The sequence below is a fragment of the Laetiporus sulphureus genome, assembly GCF_001632365.1.
Source record: "Laetiporus sulphureus 93-53 unplaced genomic scaffold LAESUscaffold_47, whole genome shotgun sequence".
Classification (NCBI taxonomy): Eukaryota; Fungi; Basidiomycota; class Agaricomycetes; order Polyporales; family Laetiporaceae; genus Laetiporus; species Laetiporus sulphureus.
The window spans coordinates 232635-258842 of NW_024468556.1; the positions used below are offsets into that span (position 1 = coordinate 232635).

A 26208-nucleotide genomic window follows, 5' to 3' on the forward strand; every position below is an offset into this window, starting at 1 on the left:
ACAGTATTGCTTAGCTCAAGTTCCGGCGCTTATATCCTGTGGTCCCTGGACGTACTTGTCTATGTCATGGGAAATAGAGGTCATGGATGCCGAGACAGTGGGCGGAGGCTCGGGACTTCCATATGAGCACTTGTCGACACCCGAGGTCACCGATGATGGGTCACTGTTTGGAATGTCGATCTCGTCCTTGATGAGGATCGCATTCCATTGTGCATGCGCCCCGGCGTTGAGCTCGTGCGAATGTCCCCAACGTTCCAGTTCCCCCACTAGCTGATTGACCTCTTTGTCCTTGCCCGCCAGACCGTCCTCTAGCTCGAGGATCCGTTGCTGGAACGCCTGTCTCTCGAAGAAGTTCTCCGCCTGCAGGAAGTCAATGCTGCCCTCTGCGGCCTCGAGGGACTGGGCCGCTGCACGCTTGTCGCGTTCGAGCGTGAAATTCTTCGCTATCTGCTTCTTGACTTCCTCCGTGAACGCCTGCTTGGTGAGCTTGTCTTGCTTCTTCACCCGCCTGAGGCCCTCGTTCTTTGCCTTGTAGCGGCGCCGGTTGTCTTCCTGCCAGGATAGAGCTGCTTGACAGAGAGCGAGGCGAGCCTGACAATCCTCCAACGATCCCGCAGGATACTCATTGTCGCAATCAAGGTCGCCAGAGCCATCTTCCGTCCCTTCCGATGCGTTCTCATACAATTCAAGCCTATGGTTGCACGCCCGAAGTTCCGCCACGAGGGCCGCATTGTCCGCCCGTAACTTGCGAACTTGCTCGTCCGATGCGACCTGGGCGAAATAGTTCTCCGCCACCAGGAAGTCGATGCTCTCCTCCGCGGCTTCCAGTGCCTCAACCGATGCGAGATTCGAGCGCTCGACGGTCGCAACCTTGTCCTGATACTTCCGGATCTCCGCGATGAGTGTCGTCCTGGTCGCCTCGAGGAAGAACAAAAGATCGTCGACCTTGCGCTTGAAGCGAGATCGATCTTTGTCACACCAGTCGAAGGCCACATGAGAGAGACGGAGGCGACCCTCGCAGAGCTCGAGGTCTTCCCTTAACTCCGTCACTACCGAAGACTCCGTCTTGTCGCCAACTAGATCGTTATTATCGCTATCGTGCTCGTCCATCCGTGTCGCTTGAGGAATCGATTCGGCTTGCTTGAGAAGTCTGTTGCTCTCCTCGCATGCATCCAAATCGTATCCGTCGCTGTCCCACTCGTCTATCCATGCCGCCTTAGGAATCAGTCCGGCTTCTTCGAGGAGGTCGTTCCACTCCTCGTATGCATCCGGGATACCATCTTGGTCGTTCCGCTCGTCGGTACCTGCATCGGAAGAGATGAGTATCTCAGGGGCCCTATCTCTCTGCTGACTCACCTGGGCCAGTACCATCGCATACCTGCTCGTCAGCCCGTATCGCCTCAACAATATGTCGGTCTTGCTCCAGGAGCTTGTTCCTCTCCTCAGTGACACTAGAATACAAACACACGCTCTGCTGGGTCCACCTCCCAGCAGGCTCAGATCCCCCATAGACGCCGTCGGAAACAAAGATCGCTCTAACTTCGCCAGCGAAGCAAGACGCATAACTGATTTCCGTGACGCTGCGGTACTCGTCCTCTGTGTCCACGGGCGGGGCACAAGAAGAAGGACTCGGTCCATCCTCAGTGACTGGTGGGGAGGGATGAACTTCGGCGAGGTCGCAAGGGGGAAGGGAGGGAATGGGTGTAGGATTCATGTTGGCCGGCTCGCGTTGGTCCTCGAAAGCCGGTGGGCAAGACTTGACTTGTACGTTAATATTGCTGAAGGCGCTACTGTTGGCCGGTGCCGGGCTAGCGTCGGCATGCTCGAGGCCTTCCTCATGAGTTGGGGAGCAAGACTCGAATTCTGACGCATTACTTGACGGGGCGGAAACATCTTGAAGGTGATTGGCATCTTCTAGCTCGGGGCTACCCCCGAGAGCTTCTCGGAATGGTGATACCTGTTCGACGGAATTGCACAAAGCGGGATCTTCTTGACTGCGGCTCGCGTCACCTAGCTTGAGGTCATCCTCGGGAGCTGGCAACGCGACATATTCGACTTGACTGGGAATGGCGGGCATCTTTTGACTGCGACTCGCGTCACCTAGCTCGGGGCCACCCCCAAAAGCTGGCAACGCGAAACGTTCGACTTGACTAGGCATAACGGGGTTCTTCTGAAGGCCGTTGTGATCGCTCAGCTCGAGGATGTCCTCAGAAGCTGGCAACGTGACTTGACTGGATATAACAGAGCCGTCTTGACCTGAGCCTGTTTTGACCGGTTGTATTCTATCCTCGCGGACATCCAAAAGCGACTTGACCTGTTCGACATTGCTCGAAGCGACGGCACTGGCTTGCGTACGAGTTGCATTGGCCTTGAACTGGGCGTTCTCTTCCTCCAAACGGGCGATCTTGGCTCGAAGGTCCTTGAGAATGGTCTGAGAACAAGTGAGCAACGAGATCACTACAAACAGCGAAAGCGCACCTCAAACACTGTTCTGCCATCGAGAATATCGGTTGCCTTATCATCGTATTGATCGTTCTCGCAAGGTATCGATGAAGCAGCGATGTCGGCGAAGATTGGTCTTGCGACGTCATCGAGACCACTGATGCTAGGAATAAAAGAGAGATCGTTCGACGCAACGGTCTTCTCCTCGACCTTGATGCTCCTGTCCTCGGGGCTGAGATAACCATCAGCAGGGTCGGTAGATGCATCGTTCCTTGCGCCATTTTCCGCACCACCTGCGAGAGCATCGACGTTGACCGCCTCGAGACTCTTGAGTGCACTATAGATAGGCCAACTGTCTTCGATATCCTTTCGGGTCATGATATCAGCATTTGAATCCTCCTTGTGGTCATCTTCGCAGAATATTGTCGTAGTGACGGCGCCCACGCTCGGCACTTCCTCGACTTCATCGAATCCAGTGAAAAGGGGACCATCCAGCGCGATGGTCTCCTCCTCGGCGAGCGACGACTTGCGACTCTCGTCATTGGGGTTGAGACGAGAATGCTCCTGAGAGACGCCATTATTAGCGGCATAGATCCATAAATCCTCCTCCTTAGTAACTTCCGATTCGTGTGCGAGAGTATCATTATTCAAGTTCTTGAAATCTTCGTCCAAATGAAGCTGTTCGTGATATAAAGTGGGCAAACAATACCCACGCAGTAGTGAGCACATACCTCAAACATAGGCTCGTAAAAGAGGTCGTCAACACTTTGGTCCTGCTCTTTGATGTCCTCACTGGGTATCGGCGAAGCGTCGACATCGACGATCGCAGTGCATAGACTCTCACCCTCAGAGCTGAGACGAGAGTATTCAACTGAGATGAAACCACCGATGGATTCCGTAGACGAGTCCTCCTTTAGTGCACTGATCTTCATGTCCTCGAAACTATCGTCAACACGAGTCTTCGGCGCAGGGAAAGCATCCATGAGCGAGGGCATCCCGACATCATCGAGAACGCCGGTCTCCGGAGTGAAGAAGGGACTGCCGGTTGCGCGAGCCTCTTCTTTGATCAAGGAGCAGTCGAAGAAGTCTTCTTCATCGCTGAGATGAATATCTAGATCCCGTAGATCGACTACGGACGTGGACTCTTGAATGCTTTCGTCCGCGAAGAAATCGACATCATCTTCTGACCGGTCCGAGGATGTGTCGAGTTCTCCGATAAAGTCCAATATCAAGTACTCCTCGTCTCGCCATTGCGAGTCGGCCATACGGGTGGTGGCTTGATGGATCCATTCGAGGAAGAGGTGCACGACGACCACAGAGGCAAAGACCAAGGTCCCAAATCGTAATAAACCAATGATCGAGGGGTCGGCTGACAGTCCACACAAGCCGCCTAGGGCCATCCTTATTGCCGAGACAACCCAAATGGCGTGAATCAGCCTAGCGAGGACGAGCGAGATGTATGGGACACCGTAGGTCTTCAATTCCTCCGAAAGTGTATTGAAGACGAGCGCCAGACAGAAGGAGCTTGTCGGGAGGATGAGAGAACCATCGTGAGAGGCCAGTGATGATACAAGATTCTGTAGGAGCCAGGACGGTAGAATGAAGCATCCAACAGGGAGCACGGCCTGCCAGATGAACTGCTTGATACGACGAAGAGCTTTGCGGCGTCTTGCCAGCCACACCACCCCGTCGTACGCGATGCACCCCACTACCAGCGAGAATGCCAACGCCGATGCGGGAGAGGTCGATGCCCAAGCAGCGAGGGACGAGATGAATGTGTCGCCAGGCGGGAACTCTTGAGCCCCATACTTGCCGAGGACTGCACCGAGCGACGACGACGGACCGGCGGCGGCGACGAGAGGACGTTGACCTACCTCACCGTTACCACCGCTGCCCGTCGGGGGGCCGGACTCGTCAAGCCCAGCCAAAGCAGAGAGGTTGAGAGTGAGAATGAGTTGTGAGATGATGTGTTCCATGATTGTGCTGAGGAAAAGAAAGACAGCGAGACACACAATTAAGTAGACTTCGAAGAGGCTGACAGTATTTCGGACCCCGTAGTCAGCCTCAGCGACAGTGAGTTGAGATGCTTCTTGTTTTGCTACCTCCATTCTAGCATGCCACACAGAGCGCAGCGAATTGTTAGGAAGCCCGGCGTTAAAGTGTCATGCCTACGAGAAAGCTCGCTGCATCGGCCCCTTGCGCGAGTCGTGCTGTGCAGTTGACAGGACCTGACAAAACCTAAATAAAAACAGAATGCGACACAACGCGACCCACAATGCATTCTCTCAGATTGTCCCCACAAGCCCGCGAACTTGACATTTCGGCTCTGAGTTTTGCAGTCTGGGAAAGAGCACGGAACGCATTGAGAAAGAAGAACAACCGGGTTACCGCTCCACGTTGCTAAAATTCTCTTCATAGTAAAAAAAGATGCCCGTCGACATGCTGGCAACGCACATAGCACGGAAAAGATATTTGGTGAGTCGAAGTCCATTGTACACCGCATTTTGCTGAACGTATAGAGCCCTGACTGCTTGTACGCCGGCCATAGGGGGACGAACTTGAAGGAGGGGTGACAATTCTTCACCGTGGCATGGCGTTCGACGAGAGAGCATTCATGAACTGCGCTAGAGTGGACCGAGCATTCGTGGACTGCGAATTGTACTGAAAGGTAGGATATCGGCGATTGGCCAAGTGAACGAATCGTTCATGAGGTTAAACCTTGGGCAGAGGACGGATTCGGGATTCAAGGAAAGCGATGATATACAGTGGATTGCGAAGGCATCTGTGCTTTGGCTGCCACATAGGGATCATAGGAATATAGTTCTCGAGTGGACGGCGTTTCAACGCGATGGTGATGTGTGGTGGAAGGTCAGACGGCACAAGCTCGAAATTCCCGTGCATTTCCAAATGCGATCGCACGGTCATCACATGATCGCGTCTGTTTCATTCTCAAGACCTTTGAGTTCGCGAACTTCGAGTCCGAGAACAGTCTGTGTAATCCTCGCTCTCGTGTTTGCACCAAGCTCCCTGTATCTTTATAGGCAACGATGTATCACACAACGTCACTAAAGAGATTATCAACTGCTCCAAGATCAAAATTCAGTAATGGTCTTTTCTTAATGCAGCACAAGCGTGATTACCGCCTTTCGGACAGTGTAAGGGCTCGACTCAGGAGATAAGGGCGACGCGAGGAGCGGAGGCAATGAGGAGCGAAGAGGATAGATAGAAGGGTACGTCGAGAAACTACTGGCGTTGTTCCTGCGACGATTCCCGGAGAATCGTCGCAGCTTATATACATGTAGGATGAAAGCATTACTAAGGAAGAATATAAGGATGATCTCGTAAGCGGAAGCGGATGCAAGAGTCATCTGAAGGAAACCAAGCACGACTAGAACGTCGTCTACAACGTCTGTGTCCAAAAGAAGAATATCCGCCTCGAGGCTATCCAACCTCGAGTAGTCGAGAGCGCGCTGCGGAGCGGATGCAACTAATGAGGAATGGAACGTACAGCGACGGAAGAGCGTCGGGAGTCCGCAGTGTGTCTGTAGCGCGACAGAGATCATGACAGACAGGCTCACCGCGTAATGACCAGTGTGAGGTAGATTCATCAATACTCTGTATTCGCCTTCATTTTTTGGTTCCGCTGATCCAGTGCCATTCCGCTGATGTCACTGCAACAGCACATTGTCTGCATTTTTGTGCAATGCAGGGATAACTGCGCGGCACGCTGCTCAAGAGGAGAGTCAGGCCAAAAGTTCTGAGCCTCAAGGCATTACCTCTTGGCGGAGAGCACTTTCGAAAATCCCAACATAAAGCGGAAAGCACTCGAGTTGGATCTAGTCATCAAAACGAGCATGCGTACTTAAGCTCGAGCTCAAGAGGCGTGAAGGCCGAACGCGCTGGAGAGTGTCCGAGTCGTCCGTCAGATGACCGTGTTTGTGCGGCAAGTCCCACCCGGTGCTATGCTACTAGATGGCCTTCTTCGTAGCAGTAGATGCTCGTTTGCTCGATAGACAACATACCCCATGTGCGAGTGACCCCATGAAGTTCGTCGACACATACTCCTCATACCCCGTCGCTTCGACTCCGAGTATGGTGTAACTCCAGCATGAACCATTGTTCGAAATATGTTAGCAGTAATCGATGTACAATCCACCATGAGGTATCCATTACAATACACATACTAGTAGCCTGATGCAAACACATACAACACGGCACAACATTGAGACTGAGTCACCAATGGATTCCATAGATGATTGCTCCATGATCTTCATGTCCTCGAAACTATCGTCAACACGAGTCTTCGGCGAAGGGAAGACATCCACGAGCAAGGGCATTTTGACTTCATCAAGAATGCTGGTCTCTGGAGAGAAGAAGGGACTACCGATTGCACTAATCTCTTCTTTGATCAAGGAGCAGTCGAAGAAGTCGTCTTCGTCGCTGAGATGAAAATCTAGATCCCGTAGATCGACTACGGACGTGGACTCTTGAATGCTTTCATCCGCGAAGAATTCGACATCATCTTCTGACCGGTCCGAGGATGTGTCGAGTTCTCCGATAAAGTCCAATATCAAGTACTCCTCGTCTCGCCATTCCGAGTCGGCCATACGGATGGTGGCTTGATGGATCCATTCGAGGAAGAGGTGCACGACGACCACAGAGGCAAAGACCAAGGTCCCAAATCGTAATAAACCAATGATCGAGGGATCGGTTGACAGTCCACACAAGCCGCCTAGGGCCATCCTTATTGCCGAGACAACCCAAATGGCGTGAATCAGCCTAGCGAGGACGAGCGAGATGTATGGGACACCGTAGGTCTTCAATTCCTCCGAAAGTGTATTGAAGACGAGCGCCAGACAGAAGGAGCTTGTCGGGAGGATGAGAGAACCATCGTGAGAGGCCAGTGATGATACAAGATTCTGTAGGAGCCAGGACGGTAGAATGAAGCATCCAACAGGGAGCACGGCCTGCCAGATGAACTGCTTGATACGACGAAGAGCTTTGCGGCGTCTTGCCAGCCACACCACCCCGTCGTACGCGATGCACCCCACTACCAGCGAAAATGCCAACGCCGATGCGGGAGAGGTCGATGCCCAAGCAGCGAGGGACGAGATGAATGTGTCGCCAGGCGGTAACTCTTGAGCCCCATACTTGCCAGGGACTCCACCTAGCGACGATGACGGACTGGCGGCGGCGGCGAGAGGACGTTGGTCCGCCTCAGCGTTACTGAGAGTATGTTGTGAGATGACAGGTTCCATGATTGTGCGTACTGAGGAAAAAGAAGACAGTGAGGTCAACACTCTTATGGAACTCGAAGAGGCTGACTGCATTTCGATCCAGATTCTGAGCATCATGGCATTACCTCTTGGCAGAGAGCACTTTCGAAGATTCCAACACAGTGCGGAAAGTGCGTACGCGTGGGTTGGATCCAGTCATCAAAGCGAGTATATGCGTCCAGGCCGAACGCGCTGGAGAGTGTCTCTGTTGGCCATCACATGACCGTGTTTGTGCTGTCCTACAGGTTTAGTACGGTCGCTGCACTGCAAGTCCCACCCTGTACTATGCTACCAGACGACCTCCCTCATAGCAGTTTTCTCGATAGACGATATACCCCATGCGCGAGTGATCCCATGAAGTTCGAGTTCGTCGACACATATTCCTCACACCCGTCGCTTCTCGCAGCTTCGACTCCGAGTATAGTGTAACTCCAGCATGAACCATTGTTCGAACAACGCATGACATATGTGTGTTAGCAGTAATCCATGTACAATCCACATGAGGTATCCATTACAACGCACATAGCCTGATGCAAACGCATACAACACAGCACAACATAGCAACGCCGCCTATCGTACACCGCCCCACAAGAAATCGCAGGCACATACCGTCCCATATCCGCACTGGCATGCGAACCTATCACAATCCATTTGTTCCCATAAAGACTGCGATCCATCACACCCAACTATCCCTCGTCTTCGCTTCCACCCTCACCATCATCCTCTTCCCCTTCTTCCACTCCTTCCTCCACGATCCCCACTCCTCCATTCCACTCCCGTTCCCACAGTGGCACGCCATCCGCATTCTTGTGCGCATCCGAAACGACCAGAGCAGGATGTCCCTGCGCGAGCGAACTGCGTGCAGACTGCAGCCGCGTGAGCAGCGATTCGCGGTCGTCAATGAGCGACGTGATATGCTCGATGGCTGAGATGACACGGACATTAGCACTATTTATCTCCGAATGAAAGCAAGGTCCACCGCCGCGAGCCGATAACGGCCAGACGCACACGTGAAAGCCGAAATGATGGACACACTGCGGCCGGAGGCACAGCAATGGACACGAAGGCGGAATCACAGACACCGCGCACCATCATCACACCATACAGCACGGCAAAAGGATCCGACACTCACTCTTCTGCAGCACCACATTCTCGCTCTTTGGCCCCGCGCGCCCATCGACAATGCTCTCTTCGCTCTTCTTCTTCCTCTTGCGTCCCTTCACTCCTCCCACAGAGCTTCCATCTTCCGTACCAGCTGCCACTTGTGCATCCTCCGCTGCAATCGCCTCGCGTAGCGCTGGCACCGCGTTGCATAGAGCATCGTACCCACGCCGAATATTGGCACGCCGCTTCTGCTCGCTCTGGATGTGATTCGCGCGCTTCTGCGATGGCGAAAGCAGCGCAGGCTTGTTGGTCGTCGCTGTCCCTGCGCCTGACGTGCGCGCCCGGTTGACGTTGGAGCCTGCCGAGGACTGGCGCCGAGAACGCGTGTTTGGCTCCGTTGGGGAATGTGAGGGCCGTGGCCGTTTTGGCGCGGATGAACCAGTATGTGAGTCGTCCTCTGGCAGAGATCGCTTCGACGAGGTCGAGATCGACACGGACGGCGCTGAGACGGAGGTGGGTAACGATGTGCGCCGGGGAACATCTGTCGCGTTGGAGAGAGGGGGCGACATGATTTTCTCGAGGGAGCGTATGGAGGGTATCTGCTGTTGGGTACTATGCGGGCGGGGCATGAAGGGGTCCTGCGAAGCATGTCGGTGGTCCAAGGCCGGGAACGGGCCAGCAAAGCTGTGGGGCCGCGCGTCACCCGACGACGACGACGACGACGCTTCTGGGCTGAAACTTGGCCAACGGCTCGAGCTTCCTGTCCTGTTCGTTATGCTGGAGCCCGCTGGTGACTTGCCTTGCGTGCCTGACTTTGAACTAGATGTGCTGTGGGCAAGGCTGCCCATGGCCATGAGATCCTTGGTGGCCTTTGCGAGGGCATCTCTGCCATGGGTGATATGGATCTTCTCTGCGAGGCCCTCGAACTCGAGGTGGTCATGGTGGTCGACGGCGGCGAGGAAGGAGTTGAACGAGACGGACTCGGACGGCGATAGGATCGACATTGTGCGGGGCCCCGTCTTTACATAGTCGCCCACGATGGCGGCTTGTGATAAAAGTCGCATCCACCGATGGCGAGACTCCCACAGGCGCACACGTGATTTCGGCGAGCGCGGGCGCGTGGTCAGCGAGATTGCGTGGCACGCGTGACACGCAGAAACGGTCGTCGTACGAGCTCCCTCGAGCATCGGAGAAGCTGTCAGCTGGTGCTGCAGGTGAGGAATCGCATGGCGGAAGAAAGAAGGGACAAATCTCAAGTGGCCGAGGACAGAATAGGCTATGGAGAATAATATGCGCGCTTGTGCGATCACTGATTTGCCGTGAGTTTCAAGGGCTCGGCAACTGATGAGAGGGGCATCGTCTCGACTGCGCGAACATAATCATCGTGACGTGTATTCGGCGACGGCGCGAATTATCCCTGAGCATTACGCAAGCTGCAATCAATGTCAATGGGACATTGCCATGAGGGCGAAGGAAGAGTTGAGCGAACAGTGGCAGTGCTGCAATTGTGCTGACCAAGATAGTATGACAACCGTCTTTACGGCTGGCTCAAAACGATCACACCGACGTGCTCAACCATCGTCGTCGGAGTCTCCGGTATTATGAACCGTATAGGGAAGGCACGCTACCTCTTTGGGTAATCTTTTCACGTGATCTGTGGCTGTGGTGGGGACATGCATAGATGCCACATGGAGGGAATATGTCGGGGATGCTGTCGCTGGCAATTGAATACTCGTTCTTGAACAGCATGGCGCAGAGAATGACAGCGACAACTCCAATGCGGCTACATCTGAAGACGATCTGTCATCCTAGTATAGCACCTGCATACAATGAAGAGTATGATGTGCCGATTCGAAAAGCTTCGAACTTGAACGTTCTCACTAGCACGAGCCCGGTGCCCAGGAGCGCGGAACCAAACCAAATAAGCACTAGTGGATTTGAGGTCGCATTTGAGGTCGCTTCATAGGAGTTTATAGGGGACAGGCAGTGCGCCCAAAAGAAAAATCCTCCGGGACATGGTATATGCCTGTGGTCTTCCGATAATAGCGGACATATGGACATAGAGAGCAGCCGGACCAGGATGGAATCGAGAAGACGTCCGCGGCAGCATCCAACTTCCCGCAGGCTGTGCATGAGATACATGGAAATGGCAGGAGAAAGCACTCAGATGGATTGTCAACTCGCCTTAGAACCCTCAGCATTCAGGTCAAGATAAATATCTGCAGTCGAGCAGAAGAACTTCAAGTATACGGACAAGCTGTGACGGGGCCCTCGTCCACGGCCCTCGTCCACGAGCTCGGACACGGTCGTGTGACTATCGACGCCTGCTCATCACTTGAGAGCTTGGCACTCCCATACATTAGTCCAACCTAACGCAATAAGGCCACATAGAAGGTCTCCTTGACAGAAGTCTAAAGGAGACCTGCAGAGCCCGGCAACTTACCTCCAAGAGAATTGGCTGTAACGTGGGGGGACTAGACGGACATGGTGGTTATAAGTATGTTGTTTCCGTCGCAACGGACCAACCTGAACATCATGCTTACAGAAAACAGGCCCTCTTTCCGCCTTTCATTCTCCATAAACAGTCGCATCTTCATCAATGCAGCTGATGCACACACGCAGCTCCACCGCATGGGGGATGACGACACTGTCAAACATGCTCTCCTGCTCTTCTCAGCGTCACGTAACTATGAGACACGCACCTCCTCCTGCACGGGGGCACACCCATTGATCCCCATCAACTCGTCGTCTCCTCGAGTCTCTCTCGCCCAACCTGAGCCGCCTTCCACATTGAATTCGACTCCCCTGAAATCCCATTCGTGGACGACCAGGACAAGGGGACGGAATTTGAGCGGACAAAGGATCGGCCTCGCGGTGAACGCCTGGGGGTTACATCAGAAGCAGAAGAGTGGTGTGTTGCACATGGCGACAGTAGGAGAGATCGTCGTCTAAATTGAAGAACGCGAAAATGTACGTCAGCATACCACCGTGCGCAACAGAACGTTCGTTGAAACACTGCCCACTTACTAATGCTTGTCTGCGGCGTCGACAGCGCCATGCGGCGGCGCAGCCATATTAACAAACCGTAATCAGAGACAGCGCGCGGTCATTGACGCAACCCAGTTCAATCGTGGTCCGTACGCTACGGGCGAGTAAGGTCGGGCACCCGACGGGAAGGACTAATGTACATGGTGGCAGACCACGAAAGACGTACGGACATCTACACCCGGGGCCAGGCGCAACGCACGAAGGGAGCAGATGGGGTCGATATTGGCATTGTGCAAAGGTATCTGGCACGAGAGGGATAAACTAGCGAGGTGTGTATAAGATACGCATACGCAGCGACATTGAGAAGATGTATCAGTGTGTTGGTTCAAGATGTGGCAGGGAGACAGATAGTTATGCTTAGGCTCTACGGGTGCAATAGATGGACGACACATGCGGGTGCAGCAAACGCGAAGGCAAGGTGCGAGTACTTGTCCAAGACTGTCCGGGAGCTGTATCGAGGCCATGTTGCAATCGGAAAGTCCATCAGCGTCGTTTGTTGGAAGGCACGTCGCATCTGGCCGTCACCAGGACAGTATTTTCGAAGGGCGGGGGGGCTCGTCGGCATGGAGCGCTAGCGACGCGGAGGCCCGCTTAAGGGGGCCTGGTTACCGATTCGGCGCGAGCGACGACAGCGAGAGCCCTTGTGCAAGCTCCGCCTTCCACGCGAGGCGGCGGATGGCCTCGGTGTAATCGACCCACTCGCGTCTGCGCTCCTTGCTCTCGAGCCAGTCTGCGTCGAGGTCGGCCACGTCGAGCTCGTAAAAGTGGTATGTCGACGACGCGGAGGGGATCGTGGTGACGAATCGTGTGATCTTGCCGCGCACGCCCGCTGCAAGAAAATGCACAGGTAAGGCATGAGGTGACGGGCGAGAGGAAAGGGTCAGGAAGGGGGATGGGGAATGGGAGAGGAACGGATGAGACCTTCTTCCAAGGCTTCCCGCGAGGCTGCTGCTTCTAGCATCCCGTCTGATGGCTCCCAACCTCCTTTCGGTACTGGCGAACGCGAACGTGGCATACGAAGCAACGTTAGCATTTCTCGTAGGATCAAAGGGAAAAAAAAAGGGGCGTAAGCGCGGACTCACAAACCCAATGATTTGGACGTTTGCGACTTGTGATGACGAGCACCTTGCCATTGGAACGTGCTATCGGGATCGCACAGCACACGACGCGCGGTGTTGTCCGGCCCTTGTTGTTGCTCATTGCGGATGGCGGAAGGGCGGAAGTTAGGTGGTTTAGCAGTGGAGCGTCCGTGGCGTGGCGACGACTCTTTGACGACGAGCAACGATCTTTCCCGAAAGACTGTGACTGAGAGGCGGTGCCGCGCGTCCTCAGGGGACGACCGGGCTGGAGCAGAATGGCGTGCGTGCACAACTAATGGATAGACGTAAAATACGCGTGCCGGTTTTGCAGACGATGCGCGTGCTACCTAAGGGCGCCCGCAGCGATACCTGTGTGTTAAAATTCAGGCGAGAGCGTCGAGAAGCTTCGCGCTTACAGCGTTGAATCTCGGAGTTGCAAAGCGCAAAAGCGGGAGAAAGTGTCGCGGAGGCGGCACACGACCACGAGGAGGAAAATTAAGGAGAAAGCAGGGAGTAGGATAGCTTATATAAAAGACTGATAGGGAGCGTCTTGGGCGGTGGGCGACGGTTGTGGTCGAGGACGCGTACGGTGGCGGCTCGGCGAGGGACGCACAAGCCAATGGCTTGACGCACGTTGCTCGGCCCACTGGCACGCCGCGCTAGCCCGAGCATCCAGGCATTCACCCGCATTCTCGTCCCTATCTCCTCAGCTGCGGTCACCCCGTGCAGATGGTTGAGGACATGGCTACATCCCTCTTCGGAGGCGCAGATCACTGCCCGCTTCTCATCTTCTGCAATCAAGATACGGCACACCCTGACGCGCAGATCCAAGCGCCATTGTATTCATAAATTCTACACCGCCCGACGGCAAACTACGTGCACTAGCTCCGGGTATACAACAGGCTCTCAACTCCCGCATCGGCCAAGCTTGAAACATCCGGCGCATGGCGTGCCGTCCTTTCTCTACTCGTTCCATCTGAAAGAAGCCATCAGTTGATAGAAGCAAGCGCTGGACTCGCGACATTGTACGTACGCGACCAGGAACATGCAGAGGACACCGAACGCCATCGCTGCGAACTACAAGGCAAAGTCAGCACCATACACTTCAAAACGGTTCACATGCACTTCAACGCACCTCCCGCAAGGCCTGCTTTCCGCTAGAGCTTTCTTCCAGCAATCTGTCGATCAGCGGGGAGTCAGAATGTCCCTTGGGGTCGCTTCTACAAGAAGACATACGTGGGCAACACTGCGACAGCGCCAATGTACATGAATCCACCAGCCACAAACGGGATCACCTGAAGACCACACCGCCGACATCTCAGTTCCGGAACACGGCACGAGGCGAAACGAATGTATTCTCGACTCACCAGGTCTGCTAGTTGGACCGTTGTCCCCAGAAGCCCCGCGGCAGCCTGCCGTATGGCTGCTGCGAGATCTGTCACCTCGTGCGCCGCGCTCCCGGACGCTGACAAGTTGCGGATGCCGATACCCATAAACGTGCTGGAGAAGAACAAGGAAGAAGATCCATCAGCGATGCGATGCTCCGTCCACCCACTGAGCGTATCTGCGTCTACTTACCCGACCTAACCATACCAGAACAGCGGACGAAAAGCACGGATGTCAGCAGATCAATCTAACGAGGGCGGGAGCAACTATGATGATGACGGGATAAATGTGCAGTGCTAACACAGCAAAGGGCTCAGAAAGTGCTCCAGTCTCATGTTGAAATATATGGAGAAGATAGACCAGGAACAAGATGTGTCCAACACTCGGCGAAACCGAATGCATATATAAAGGGCTAGAGGAGTCGAGAATAATAGACGCACAAATGCTCCAATAGCAGTCAGAAATTGCGACTGCATTGCTTGCTTTTTAGTGAAACCACTGCGTACTAGGATAGAATAGTCGGCAATTTCATGGGGAATTTCATGTGCGAAACATGCCAAAGTGGTGGTGGCGCCGATCAAGGGCGACGAGTAAAATGATGCAGCCATTCTGCAATATAATCATCAGTAGACCGCCTTACGAAAAGACGGAGCTTGATATCGCACGTACGCGAGACCATCTGTACTAGTAGAATCAATCGATCAGGATTATCTCAATGGACGCAGCAGAAGACAGCTCACATGTTGTGCACGAAGTCGCCAAAAAGGTTTAGATAGGCTGATAACCTGGACGTCTGCTTCGCCGCTTTCTCCTCCTCGTGCGCGGATGGTGAGCCGGCTGCCAACGTGTCTGACTTGTCCGAGCCGCGAGACCGAATCTCGCCGGTCGAAGCGGCCAGTGATACGCCAGACGCTTGGGCGGCGTCCTTCGCTGACTTCTCGCCGTGGACGTGACTGTGAGAATGTCCGGCGTCCCCGTTTTCGCTGCCCAGAACGCGGAGCGTCTTTTCCATCAAAAAGAACGACGCGAAGCCCACGAAGATGCCCAGTCTGCAGGCGCGTCGTCAGAGTGGTCTCTAGGCTTCAGTCTGGCCTGTGGCGCTCACCCGATGAGAATGTTGCGCTTCTCCTCGACCATGACAAAGTGGATACCCCCGTCCTGGTGCTCGCCCATGAATGCGTGAGGCACAAGATGCAGGAAGACGTCGGAGAGAAGTCCCCCAGTCTACAAATGGCCCTTCGTCTCAGAATTCCTACGCGCGACGAGGCAGAGAAGCACCCCTCACCGCAAACGCCGTCATCGTATTCAAGGTATTGGGGTTGATCTGTGCCGGGATGAATGCCAGGATGAAGTTCGGCACCCTGGAAGATGAGACGTAGAGGCAGGTTAGCCGATGACATTGCCTGTACAGGACGTGCGGAGCGAGTCTGCCGTGCAAGTGAGAGAAAAGAATTGGACTCACGAGCTGATGTAGAAAGTTCCAAGGACTGGCCCATTCGCAGGTTATGTCATGTGTAGGTCAGGCCGGCATTCTTCCAGCGACACGTTCGTCCTGAACGCTGCAAGTGCGACGTACCGGAGTTCCAGCCAGGGCCGAAGGGAAAGAGCCATGCAAACACCTGGCGCATTATGGGTGACTGCGCTTCCTCCAGCTCACGCTTGAGGGTGTTGAGCTGCTGAATCGGTGAACAGTCATAGATTTCCGTGTCCTGTGGGGTTAAGCGGGAAGCAGGGGCGAGGGTCTCTCGTTAGAATTTGGCCATCCTGTAGTCGCACGTGCGTAGGCGGTACTGACCAGGACGGCAAGCGGTGCCTTTGCCGTGTCCGCAACTACTGTTGTCCCTATTACAAGGCTCGCTGCGGCTGCGAGGAGCAAAAGAGCTCGTCGACGTGGTGTCGAGCTGAAGATGGCCATGGTCGAGTGCAAGCTGCTCGCAGTCGGTGTGCGGCGCGAGCACGAATCCGAATCCGAAGCAGTGCGAGGTACACTAGGTCACGTGGCCAACGCGTCTCTCTCAAGCGCGCGATCTCAGATCCGTTGCGGACGCGACGCGACACGCGCCCGAAGACGTGTTCCTCCCTACGGAATAGCTTTTTTCCTGCTTTGCAACTGCAATTTTATTCACTCTGAGAAGTATGTACCCCAGCGACGAGGAAAGTGCAGCCGTCAAGGCGGCAGAGGACCTCATGCTCAGCACCATGGCCCGCTACGACCCATCCCACGACGCGTTCCATGGTGAGTGGCGCCGCTGCCGAAGGCTCAGCGATTCCTTCATACCATCCACCAGTGCAACGCGTAAGAAAGACGGCTTTGCAGCTTGCACGTTCCATTTCGTCAACTCGACAACTTGACCTGCTGGTGGTCGAGCTAGCCGCCCTCCTCCACGACGTGCTGGACAAGAAATACGTCTCGCCCGAAGAGGCTGTAGAGCCCTACGCGTTCTTCACTCCTTTCTTCCAGATGCTCGCTTCTGATTGCGGAGTGGATCTCATAAAGGACGGCAGAGCGCGCACCATAGCTAGGATCGTGGACAACGTATCCTGGAGCACCGAGAAGCGGCTTCGCGCGACGGGCTTACTCGAGGATTGGCATCGAGACTGCATAGAGCTGCATTGTGTGCAAGATGCGGATAGGCTAGATGCCATTGGTGCATTTGGTGCGACGTCTGACCTTCCCTTCCCGTCTGCCCATCATTTGTACCAAGCTAAGTACTCCTCGTGCAGGGATCATGCGCTGCGCTGCTTATAGTGCCGTCACAAATCAGTGAGTTCTGATTGACACATGATAACTCAGCACAATCTGATTGAGCAATCTGTACTTAGTCCTCTGCATACTCCCGGTAATGATCCCGCACACGCCGCATCAGCTGTGCAACACTTTCACGACAAACTGTTGCACATCCGAGAAAGACTGAAGACAGAGCCCGGGATACGTTTAGCCGAGAAGCGATACCAGCTGGTGCGTGCAGTACTGGATTATAATCACTATAATTTTGGTGAGACCGCGATCAGATGTTGGACTTCTTGCAAGCAGTAGATGAGGAGTACAACGTCGAACACAGTTATTGAGACAGGCTTCCTCTGTCTGGAGGATGAGAACTGGGAGCGTTGGAAATGGGCTGATATGCATCATCTCCGATACAGCAGTGTAGATACAAAGCAGTTGGTATCATCCAGTGAATCATCTGTCGCATGCTTCGCGCACCCTCTTCCAGGGGTTCGTCCCGCCACGCGCGCCCTCAGACCCTTCCCTCCTCAAGCAAGCGCTCCTTCTCATCAGCGCGTCTGTGGGGATCACCCACCCTCCTGACAACACGCCTTCGCCTCATGACGTGAAGTAGCACAAGAGTCAACACGACTCCCGACGCCATTGCCGCACACAGCTTGTGGCCGTCCTTCCAAGCGATAGCAGGCCGGCCAGTCGTGGACAGCAGGGAGCCCCACCCAACAGCCCTACTAGCCAGCAATAGTATGAGCAACAATCCCGCTAGGACAGCCGTGCCGCATGTCAGGAGAGCGGCCAGCTTCCGACGATTTAGCGTGTGCGTCGTGTTCATTGACGTGTCGATTGGATGGACTATAGAGGAGGGTTTCTCCATGATCTTCTCTGGTGGGTCGATTGATGCAACCTTCTCTGCCGGACAGGTATCTGTCACGTTACCGATGTCCTCAGACTGTGCCAGAGTAGCATCCGTACAGGCAGTGCTCGGTTGGCTGACGACGGCGTCATGCGGCGCAACTTTCCGACGACCGCTGCATTCTCGTACTGCCAACGTTGCCGGATCCCTAGGATAGGCACGGCGGGCGGACATCGATTCCATATACGCCTCGTCGAACCCAAGGAGATATCTGCTGTAGATGTCCTGCAGATGTCGGCTAACGTCTTGCATAGAGTCGTCTCGCCCCCGATCGCTCCCCACGGCCTTCCAAAGGTCCATCCTGGAGGCGATCGATAGCCACATATTCCTTTCCATGCACTGACACATCGTCAGCGCCAATCGTCAGAATCGACGAGCATGCGCGGACACTCACGTAAAAGAAGCCCCCGGAAGTCGCGACGAGCAGGTGGAGTTTGTACAGGTCGATTGGCATGTCATTGATATACGTATCCGACGATCTCAGCGCGATGCAGTTCCTCTGCCTGTAGGCCATGTACTCGTGCTCGAAAATGTAAGGTGGTAGCGCGGGCATGACGACGGGTGTCTCGTTCACTCGCGCCCACTCCGAAGACCGAGGCATGGTTCCAGCCATCGCGCTGCGAGACTTGAAGAGGCTTGTCCACGACGGATGTCGACGATATCCTGCGATTTTTGAACTGGATACACCTCTCGGGTTGGTGAGACGCCGGCGCTCAGAACCAGATGCGACGGCCGTGGGAAATCTCGTGCTGCCGCCATCGATAAGATCTCCATCTCGAGCACAGTCCAAGAGCAGTGAGGGCTGCAATCTCTGATCGAAAGCAATAGTACCCGCGCCATGATGAACATCGGTCCTCGAACTGAACACGGCCGAAGGATGAGCTTTCTCTGCGCTACGCCTGAGGTGATGCGTAAAACAGCTTCATCAGCTGGTCTCAGAGAAGCAGGTGATGTTACGTACGTCCTTGCCTCCTCATCGCGCTCTGGACCCGACCCCGCGGAAGGCAGCTTGCCATAAGATGCACCGAGTTCTTTCAGCTCGGCGGCAAGGCCTTCTAGCTGGCGTCGCCTCTCAACGATCTCGGCATCAAGCCTCGTCCTCTCGGCTTCTCGTACCGTGCCTGCGTCAGGGCCGACCTGGTCAGCCAGCTCTTGGCGTTGCAATTCGAGATCTTTGAGGATCTTTTCAACGCTTCTGGTGCGGCTACGCATGTTGTGATATGCGAGCTGGCGGAGGCGTAGAGCCCTGGTCCGTTCTAGTAAAAGCTGTACGGTTTGCGCGCGGGATGTCGATGGCGAGGAGTGCCGCTGGCTCTGGATGGAAGAAAGTGAACGCTGAATCAAGAAGAACAGGCGGCATGTGTGGACCGCCGAAGACACAGACCTACCTGAGCATCTGTAGGGCCATCGCATGCATTCAGCTCATGGAACGTTGCGTTCAATGCTTGAAATGTTGTGCGATTTGGCTCCATTGTCAAGGAGGGGGCAGTTTAAATGCGAAGTCGAATGAGGCGGAAAACAGCGCGTAAGTACTGAATAGATATTGAGCGGCATAGCGGCATTCTGTGCACAGAAAGAGACCGGGGAGGACAACATTGATGGGTCTAGAGCCTACGTCAGCGGTGCTTCTTAACGTCGTCGGCATCTATCATGAGGCTAGCGGATTAAATGAGACGTTTAGTTCCGGCAACACGCCAGAACAGCGCCACAGCATACAAGACTCCCGCGCTTCGCCGTGAGTTGCAGCACCATGCTAAATTTGCCATCGAATCATTCGGAATGCACTGAGTACCGCGGTGCTGATGCATGCTGCGTGGATGTAGCGGATCATGCAGACTCGTCCATTTGAGAACGCGGCAGGCCGGCGGTTTTCCGCACCAATACAATTTCAATGCTGCCACGAAATGACACCTCGGCAACTGACTTCGGGCATTCGTAAGCACAACACAGTATAGCAAGTCGACGCACCACATCGGGCTGCCGTCGAGAGCCGCAAGCCACACGGTAATAGCTGGGTGGCCATCCGGGTATCGTCACCCGTTCGACAATGTCCGGCTAGTCATACAATACCGCTAATAGTACAACAGAGGAAACGAAGCACACCGGCAATCATTCCTAATCATCAAATTCCGACAGGTCTATACCATAGAAGAAATGCTGACGAAGACAGCGTTGGACACAGCGCGTCAGCATCAAGTACGATTCACAATGGTGAAAACGCACCTTATACAAACTCATCACCTTGACAACCCACGCCTCGAGATGGAAGATCTTCTTGTTGCCTACTCGCATGCGGACCTCCTACCGCGCGGCAATGAGATTACAATGACGTCTGCATCATTGAGAAGAGACGCACATATATCGCTGCCCAATGCATGATGTCCGCTTTGAGGCTTTCGTCGACTTGCTCTACCACTTGGTCTGCAATTGTCTGTACACGAGGTCCACCAGCAACGCCGCGCGGTTATTAGAGCGTTGCGCACCTTGAGCACCACTGTTGCCGGTATGCAATGGCTCAACAGCTCATACAGCTTCGCCCGCACTTCCATCACACGCGCTGGTGACTGCTCTTGCACGATCATATCTGCGACCTTCTGACAATAGGTCTCCCAGTCAGGTTTTGCGATGGTGATCGGCTTGTCGAGGTCGGTGCTGGAACGGTGAGTGACGTTAGAAAGGCCCACATTGGATATATCATGAGCGCGGTAAGACGAGCGTACGCACGATTGCATCTTCAAAGCCTCGAGCACAAGCACAGCTTTTCGCATGTTGCCATTTGCGTCCTCCACGATGTCGCGAGCAACCTTGTCAGGAATGTCGAACCCCTCCTTTCTCCCGACATAGCGTAGCACATTCTCCATCTGAGACGTCAGAAGGAATCAGTTCAGCAATGGCGCGTAGGCTAGACATAACACGGAGCACACCTCTTCTGCCGTCGGCGATGCGATCCTCACGAGCAAACATCGACTCTTGATGGGAGCGATCAGACGGCTCGTTGAGTTCGCGCAGAGGATGATGCGCAGGTTCGACATGTATTTCTCCATCGTTCGCCGCAGGGCTGCTTGTGCATCGCGAGTCAAGGAATCGGCTTCGTTGATCACAACCACTGCGCGCACAAGAGTTAGTACGAGATGCACCTAACGTGATAATATGGATGACCTTTGAAGCGTTGCTTCGCATTCAAGTCTATTTGCTGGGTTTGGGCGATCTCCTTCAGGAGTTCTTGGATCACCACTCGGTCGTAATTTCCGACTTCGCTATAAACGTTGGGTGGAAGCTCAGCAGTGAAAATCCCTAGACGGCAGCTCCACATACCTTGGAGTGATCTCGATATGGTAGTTGCTTTGCACGAGGTTCACATCCAGTTTCCTTCTAGTTGGTGTCATGAACACACGTTGGTCAATCTTGAGCTGAAGGGGTCGTCGTTTGATGAGGTGTACAATCATTATGAGCATATTGCATCAGAATCACACCTTGTCGGCGCCCTTGCCGAACAGCTCCCTCAACGTGCATGCAATGCGAGTCTTCTTGCCCGCACCAGAAGGCCCATAAAAGAGCACGTGCGGAAAGTCTCCGGAGGCCGCCTTCAGGACACGACTTGCGTCGTCAGGGGTAGTTACTCCGAATCACAGTAATCACACGTACCAATGCGCGCAAGCGAGCGGATAGACCGGCGTGATAGTGCAGGTCATCGAGGGTGCGTGGCCGGTGCTAGACATAATTCAGATACGTCGTAGCCTGTTGGCGGCAAAAGACTAGTCGAACACGTACCTTGTCGACCCAAAGAGACATTTTCGAGGTAGTGGCACGAGAGGATGATACGGCGTCGGCGGTGAGTATGGTGGAGGCTTAAACTAGATGGGACGCGTTGCGTCACGCGTCCGTCACGCGTTGACACGCGGTTTCACCTTGGGTTGGGACGGGCCTGTTCTGTTTCGATTTACTGTGACCTCCACAATTTATCTGACCCGGCTGACGATTGACACAACTTGAGTATGTTTGTCGAGCAAGGACATGACGAGTTGACTGTGACTTTCTATCCCCCTCTGCACTTGCAAAGAAGAGCGTGGGTGCTCGACGTTCTCCGAAGGGAGAGAGTGCACATGGTACGAGTGTTGTGAACTACTGTGTAGTCAAGTCTGAATCAGTCTCTCAATAGGTTCTGGACGTTGGCTGCGGTGAAGGCGAACTAATCTCTTGTCTATGCAATCCTGCACCGTGGCTGCCACCGCCGTCTCTTACGGTTCCTGATTCTCTTTCTACATCTGGAATCCCTGGCGATATCCTCTCGCTACCACTTACCGACATAAACCTGCACCCAGCGAAGGTCGTGGGGCTTGATATCTCTGCAGCTGATCTCAAATATGCTGTGGAAAGTACAGCACCAGAATCATCCTCTGGCGAGGACTGTTGGACGGGCACCTTGCGTTGGGAACCTCTCGAAGTCAAAATCTGGGAAGGCGACCTGCAATCGATCAATCCTGAATTCGTCAATGTGGAGTGCATCGTCTCCACGGAGGTGTACGTCTGATCTCGGCATCGATGCAATGCTCAATATTCACGAGTTCCTAGTATCGAACATTTGCCAGAGGGTGTGCTGCAGAACTTTGCCCCAATCATGCTCGGCGTGTATCATCCACGGCTTCTCCTGATCACCTCGCCATCTTATACCTTCAATGCACGCTTTACTCGTCCAAATGCACCCAAGGAAGCACGAAACGGCTACCCCGATCCCACAGGCAGAACAACGCGTATATTCCGCCACCACGATCATAAATTCGAGTGGACAGTACAAGAGTTTACCGAATGGTGCAATCAGATCGCCGATGAGTGGGGATACGAGGCACAAATTGGCGGCGTTGGAAAGGCTCGTGAGAATGATGAATGGGGCCGTGACGATGAGCTAGGTTGGGCCAGTCAAGTGGCTGCATTTCGGAGACGGGAAGGAGACGTCTATGAAGATAAGCGCAACAAGGCTGTCGAGAGGATGTCCAACCCAGAAGCACGAACCGAGCTGAAACTGCTGGCGACGCATCACCATCACGCACATGAGAAGGCTGGACAGCCAGCGTTGCTGGATGAAATCCGCCGTCTACTTGCTTCCGAGGTTAAGCAAAGCATGCATCCTAGCTTCAGGTTGGGAGAGCTATGGTATAAAGCATCTATCGCGAAAGCGTGCGGAGGCTGGCTGGAGGTCTTGCTTGCAGTGATTCGGCAAGAACCGGCGCTACACCTACGTAGAATGGATTCCTCAACAGTTTTAGATTGGCAGATAGAGTTGGAAGACTGGTCGCCGCCCGGAGTCCCTTTCTGGGGGCAGGAAACTCAGTACGAAGGGCAAGATGGAAGCAGTATCTCATCTGATGAGCAGGGCGGTGAGGCTGCAGTTCCTGGCGATGCGGCTGGATTGGGAGAGGCACAGCCGTTTGGAAACGATCCTTGGAACAACTTACTAAGTCATGAAGCGGAAGTTGGGAACAATGCATGGGTGCTCGCAGAGGTGGACGAGCAATGTGGCTGGCAAGACGTGGTTAGCAGCTGGGGTGGACAAGTGGTCCAAGGATGAACTATTGAGCAATAAAACAGGGAGGTCTGTGTTCGTTGAACTTCACCGCGTGCATTGTGAGAGATGATTGAGTATCCGCATATATTACATGGTATCGCTGTGACAGACATGAGAAACTCAACGCATTACTCATTCCATAGATTGAGAGAGACTGCTGGGTGCTATGGTCGATGCAAATCGCTGAACAGTGCGTCTCATACGCGCATGTGAAGTCTACTCCTCCACCAGCAATCGCCGTGGTCCTGCGGATAGCGTGACAGTGAGAATGAGACTCTACTGTAAGGATCATGCCACTCACTCTCTAGAGGGTGTACCTGTGCAAGATACGTAACAGCCCACATGAGATAGCAGCATGCCAATGTAAGCATGCAGGCGGTCCGAATGAGTCTGGTGAACGTCAGTCTCCTATAGCCATTGCAGTTGCACCGACTTGAACATACGTCTGCTGAGGCCCCTTCGGTGTGAAGAACCAAGCACCCGCCATACCAGCTAGGATGATGAGTAGCACGATAAGTGTCGGCCACGACGAGGACATGGCTGTTGCTGCTAGAACATGAATTCGCGAACACGAGCGCTAATCGCGCACACCCTCTCATCTCTGACCACTACACCTACCATGGCCACTATACCAACTGTTGCTTCAGTCTCATCTGCACCTGCCATGACTACCACTATATCATCTGGATCCTCGGATAAGGGCATCAAGGTCTGTCAATTCTACTGGCCATATCACTCGGCGGACTGACAGGGCGTTGCAGCGAAAACTCGAGGATGCCATTCTCAGTTTGGACGAGGCGGTCGGACCGTCGTATTTTACACTGGATCAACGTCCTCCAACAAAGAAGGCTAGGACGGGGAGATCCTTCTACTCGACACTAGCGAGGTATGGTGTCGGCAACGAGATTAAATCGTGAGTGGCTGCAATTGCTGTGCAAGGGTATACGTTGACATTTTCTTCTGCGACAGTACAAAGAAGGACCTCGATTACCTCTACAGAAATGCTCCACATTTGGCTGCTATAGTATCCCGTGCGGCCACTCGCGCTCGTAGTTCGACCCCATACAAGTTGAGCCATGTGGCCAAAACAACAACAAAATCCTTCAGTGCAGACTACCGGCCCTCCTCTCTGCAATCATTCCTCTTACGTCTATCCACTTACAAGCTCAGCACATACGCAAACAAGCCTCCCGCCATAGATGCGGTCGCCGCGGCAAAATGTGGCTGGATCAATGACGGCAAAGACCGTCTAGTATGTGGCATTTGCAGTGTTTCATGGGTTGTTGCGGGACGCGAAGGCCTCAATCGAGACGCCGGTATGTAGGATGGCCGAAGGTAGGTGCGAACCACTGATCATCCCATAGCCAATGCCCTGCTAGAGAAACAGCGCGTACAACTGGTGGATATGCATAAGGATGGTTGTCCGTGGAAGACCCGGCAGTGCGATCGTGAGTGACTATGCCTCTATGCATATGTTACAAGGCTAACGTGCTTTCAGCTACGATTTATCGGATCCCTTTGCACACTCCCTTGGCTATGGCGAGGGATGTTAAGGCAAGGGCGGTGGCGTTGGACACCGTCTTACAGGATGTGGAGATCAAGCATCCCCTTGTGAGTATGATCAGCTAGTCTCACGAAACGAAGTTCTTAGCGCGCTACAGACGCCTGCACAGATTCATTCGCTGCTGTCGATCATATCCTCAGTGCCATTGCTGCAATCCGCAAACATGGGTCGTCCAGCGCGTACGGAATCGGCAAATACAGACGGAGTGGCAGATTCGCCGGAGCCCTCCGAGACGGCGGTCATCACATCTCTATTTGGGTGGTCGGTGCTTCCATCATCGCCCTCCTCAGAGCGCGTACGCACATCGTCTCATTCATCTTCCGACTCTTCGGCTGCTTCATCATGGGCCCACTCGCGCACGTCGTCCGTGGCCTCTCTTCGTGACGGCACTTCTACGCTTAGCCCATCAAGGTTACATCGCTCTCCGCAGATCCCTTCGCCTATCCGCTCAGATGGGAGCCCACCTGTTGCTGTCCCGTCTCTCAAGCCTGATACCACATTGCTTCATTGTGCACTATGTCAGCGGCGCATCGGGCTGTGGGCATTCATTTCCCCTCCGCAGACCAACGATCATTCCAATGGCCCAGGAGCAACCGGGAATGCAGCCAAGGCTAAGGCAAAAATGCGGCCGAAGAGACAACTTGACGTTCTGAGGGAACACCGTTCCTATTGCCCGTATGTCATACGCTCGACGACCGTGCCTTCGCTTCCCGCGCAACCTTCAGGAGACGCAGGACATACAACAACGCCATCGACGACCGTGCAGGTCAACGAGCAGATAGAGGGATGGCGAGCGGTCTTGACTGTCGTCCTGCGCCATGGCATGGCGCGCAGACAGCGGCTAGGCGCGATTAGGCACACCAGTACAAGCAGGCTGGGTGCGAGTAACGGTGCCGAGGCGACAGGTTCCGGTATCCAGGCGGAGGAAGTGCAGAATCAGATGAATGCGGTTGAGGCCATGGTGGCGGGTGTCAAGAGCCGTGGGGTGAGCCGGTCCGGTTTTCTCTCGAGACCGTCTGCTCATCTGCAGTTTTAGGGCAAGGATGTCTTGCATTATGTCAGGGGACTCCTGCGTTGAAACGTTGATGGTGGTATGCGTCGCGATCAA

The 26208-nt window shown here is 54.2% G+C and overlaps 11 protein-coding genes across 11 annotated transcripts; 3 read left to right on the plus strand and 8 right to left on the minus strand.

Annotated features, from left to right (window-relative positions):
- Positions 1-15: 15 nt before the first annotated feature.
- Positions 16-4418, minus strand: LAESUDRAFT_762715 (uncharacterized protein; the record flags this gene model as incomplete). The annotated part of the gene is made up of 4 exons (XM_040913145.1): positions 16-1304; positions 1357-2431; positions 2479-3120; positions 3174-4418. The coding sequence occupies 4 exons, from the start codon at positions 4416-4418 to the stop codon at positions 16-18; spliced, it is 4251 nt and encodes a 1416-aa protein (XP_040760332.1).
- Positions 4419-5558: 1140 nt separating this feature from the next.
- LAESUDRAFT_815227 (uncharacterized protein) lies at positions 5559-7700 on the minus strand (the record flags this gene model as incomplete). The annotated part of the gene is made up of 2 exons (XM_040914668.1): positions 5559-5984; positions 6651-7700. The coding sequence occupies 2 exons, from the start codon at positions 7698-7700 to the stop codon at positions 5559-5561; spliced, it is 1476 nt and encodes a 491-aa protein (XP_040760333.1).
- Positions 7701-8178: 478 nt separating this feature from the next.
- LAESUDRAFT_730103 (uncharacterized protein) lies at positions 8179-10256 on the minus strand. The gene is made up of 2 exons (XM_040909776.1): positions 8851-10256; positions 8179-8643 (listed from the first exon to the last, which is right to left on the minus strand). Exons 1-2 carry the CDS (start codon positions 9824-9826, stop codon positions 8405-8407), a joined length of 1215 nt encoding a protein of 404 aa, XP_040760334.1. The 5' UTR covers positions 9827-10256; the 3' UTR covers positions 8179-8404.
- Positions 10257-12475: 2219 nt separating this feature from the next.
- LAESUDRAFT_661597 (uncharacterized protein) lies at positions 12476-13070 on the minus strand (the record flags this gene model as incomplete). Its single annotated transcript, XM_040904947.1, has 3 exons — positions 12476-12699; positions 12792-12863; positions 12953-13070. The coding sequence occupies 3 exons, from the start codon at positions 13068-13070 to the stop codon at positions 12476-12478; spliced, it is 414 nt and encodes a 137-aa protein (XP_040760335.1).
- A 683-nt stretch (positions 13071-13753) lies between these two features.
- LAESUDRAFT_730107 (Zinc/iron permease) lies at positions 13754-16286 on the minus strand. Its single transcript, XM_040909777.1, has 13 exons — positions 16131-16286; positions 15912-16044; positions 15798-15822; positions 15621-15696; positions 15441-15559; positions 15076-15384; positions 14776-14944; positions 14528-14532; positions 14317-14449; positions 14186-14244; positions 14085-14127; positions 13983-14026; positions 13754-13925 (listed from the first exon to the last, which is right to left on the minus strand). The coding sequence occupies exons 1-13, from the start codon at positions 16248-16250 to the stop codon at positions 13913-13915; spliced, it is 1248 nt and encodes a 415-aa protein (XP_040760336.1). The 5' UTR covers positions 16251-16286; the 3' UTR covers positions 13754-13912.
- A 185-nt stretch (positions 16287-16471) lies between these two features.
- LAESUDRAFT_762719 (uncharacterized protein) lies at positions 16472-17404 on the plus strand (the record flags this gene model as incomplete). The annotated part of the gene is made up of 5 exons (XM_040913146.1): positions 16472-16571; positions 16624-16992; positions 17060-17099; positions 17159-17294; positions 17348-17404. The coding sequence occupies 5 exons, from the start codon at positions 16472-16474 to the stop codon at positions 17402-17404; spliced, it is 702 nt and encodes a 233-aa protein (XP_040760337.1).
- Positions 17405-17574: 170 nt separating this feature from the next.
- On the minus strand, positions 17575-19561 carry LAESUDRAFT_815231 (uncharacterized protein; the record flags this gene model as incomplete). The annotated part of the gene is made up of 4 exons (XM_040914669.1): positions 19362-19561; positions 18935-19287; positions 18368-18872; positions 17575-18312 (listed from the first exon to the last, which is right to left on the minus strand). The coding sequence occupies exons 1-4, from the start codon at positions 19443-19445 to the stop codon at positions 17575-17577; spliced, it is 1680 nt and encodes a 559-aa protein (XP_040760338.1). The 5' UTR covers positions 19446-19561.
- A 326-nt stretch (positions 19562-19887) lies between these two features.
- On the minus strand, positions 19888-21828 carry LAESUDRAFT_685185 (P-loop containing nucleoside triphosphate hydrolase protein). Its single transcript, XM_040905882.1, has 11 exons — positions 21745-21828; positions 21619-21684; positions 21447-21557; positions 21289-21383; positions 21133-21230; positions 20898-21079; positions 20698-20834; positions 20457-20625; positions 20330-20404; positions 20197-20274; positions 19888-20130 (listed from the first exon to the last, which is right to left on the minus strand). The coding sequence occupies exons 1-11, from the start codon at positions 21763-21765 to the stop codon at positions 20089-20091; spliced, it is 1074 nt and encodes a 357-aa protein (XP_040760339.1). The 5' UTR covers positions 21766-21828; the 3' UTR covers positions 19888-20088.
- Positions 21829-21968: 140 nt separating this feature from the next.
- LAESUDRAFT_716802 (uncharacterized protein) lies at positions 21969-23539 on the plus strand (the record flags this gene model as incomplete). Its single annotated transcript, XM_040907279.1, has 3 exons — positions 21969-22079; positions 22133-22494; positions 22546-23539. The coding sequence occupies 3 exons, from the start codon at positions 21969-21971 to the stop codon at positions 23537-23539; spliced, it is 1467 nt and encodes a 488-aa protein (XP_040760340.1).
- A 213-nt stretch (positions 23540-23752) lies between these two features.
- LAESUDRAFT_762723 (uncharacterized protein) lies at positions 23753-24074 on the minus strand (the record flags this gene model as incomplete). The annotated part of the gene is made up of 3 exons (XM_040913147.1): positions 23753-23781; positions 23838-23926; positions 23980-24074. 3 exons carry the CDS (start codon positions 24072-24074, stop codon positions 23753-23755), a joined length of 213 nt encoding a protein of 70 aa, XP_040760341.1.
- Positions 24075-24155: 81 nt separating this feature from the next.
- Positions 24156-26178, plus strand: LAESUDRAFT_762724 (zf-C3HC-domain-containing protein; the record flags this gene model as incomplete). Its single annotated transcript, XM_040913148.1, has 7 exons — positions 24156-24245; positions 24298-24449; positions 24506-24852; positions 24901-24984; positions 25035-25147; positions 25198-26085; positions 26137-26178. The coding sequence occupies 7 exons, from the start codon at positions 24156-24158 to the stop codon at positions 26176-26178; spliced, it is 1716 nt and encodes a 571-aa protein (XP_040760342.1).
- Between the last annotated feature and the right edge of the window lie 30 nt (positions 26179-26208).

Bases quoted from the DNA above. Each gene is read 5' to 3' on its own strand.
- LAESUDRAFT_685185 (XM_040905882.1), bottom strand. From the start codon at position 21,765: ATGTCTCTTTGGGTCGACAAG. The intron at 21,685-21,744 runs GTACGTGTTCGA...AATTATGTCTAG, and splicing joins TGTCTCTTTGGGTCGACAAG to CACCGGCCACGCACCCTCGA. The intron at 21,558-21,618 runs GTACGTGTGATT...CGTGTCCTGAAG, and splicing joins CCGCTCGCTTGCGCGCATTG to GCGGCCTCCGGAGACTTTCC.
- LAESUDRAFT_730103 (XM_040909776.1), bottom strand. From the start codon at position 9,826: ATGTCGATCCTATCGCCGTCCGAGTCCGTCTCGTTCAACTCCTTCCTC. The intron at 8,644-8,850 runs GTGAGTGTCGGA...GTGTCATCTCAG, and splicing joins GAATGTGGTGCTGCAGAAGA to CCATCGAGCATATCACGTCG.
- LAESUDRAFT_730107 (XM_040909777.1), bottom strand. From the start codon at position 16,250: ATGGCCATCTTCAGCTCGACACCACGTCGACGAGCTCTTTTGCTCCTC. The intron at 15,560-15,620 runs GTGAGGGGTGCT...GGCCATTTGTAG, and splicing joins ATACGATGACGGCGTTTGCG to ACTGGGGGACTTCTCTCCGA. The intron at 14,128-14,185 runs GTATGTCTTCTT...GCTGATCGACAG, and splicing joins GCTGTCGCAGTGTTGCCCAC to ATTGCTGGAAGAAAGCTCTA.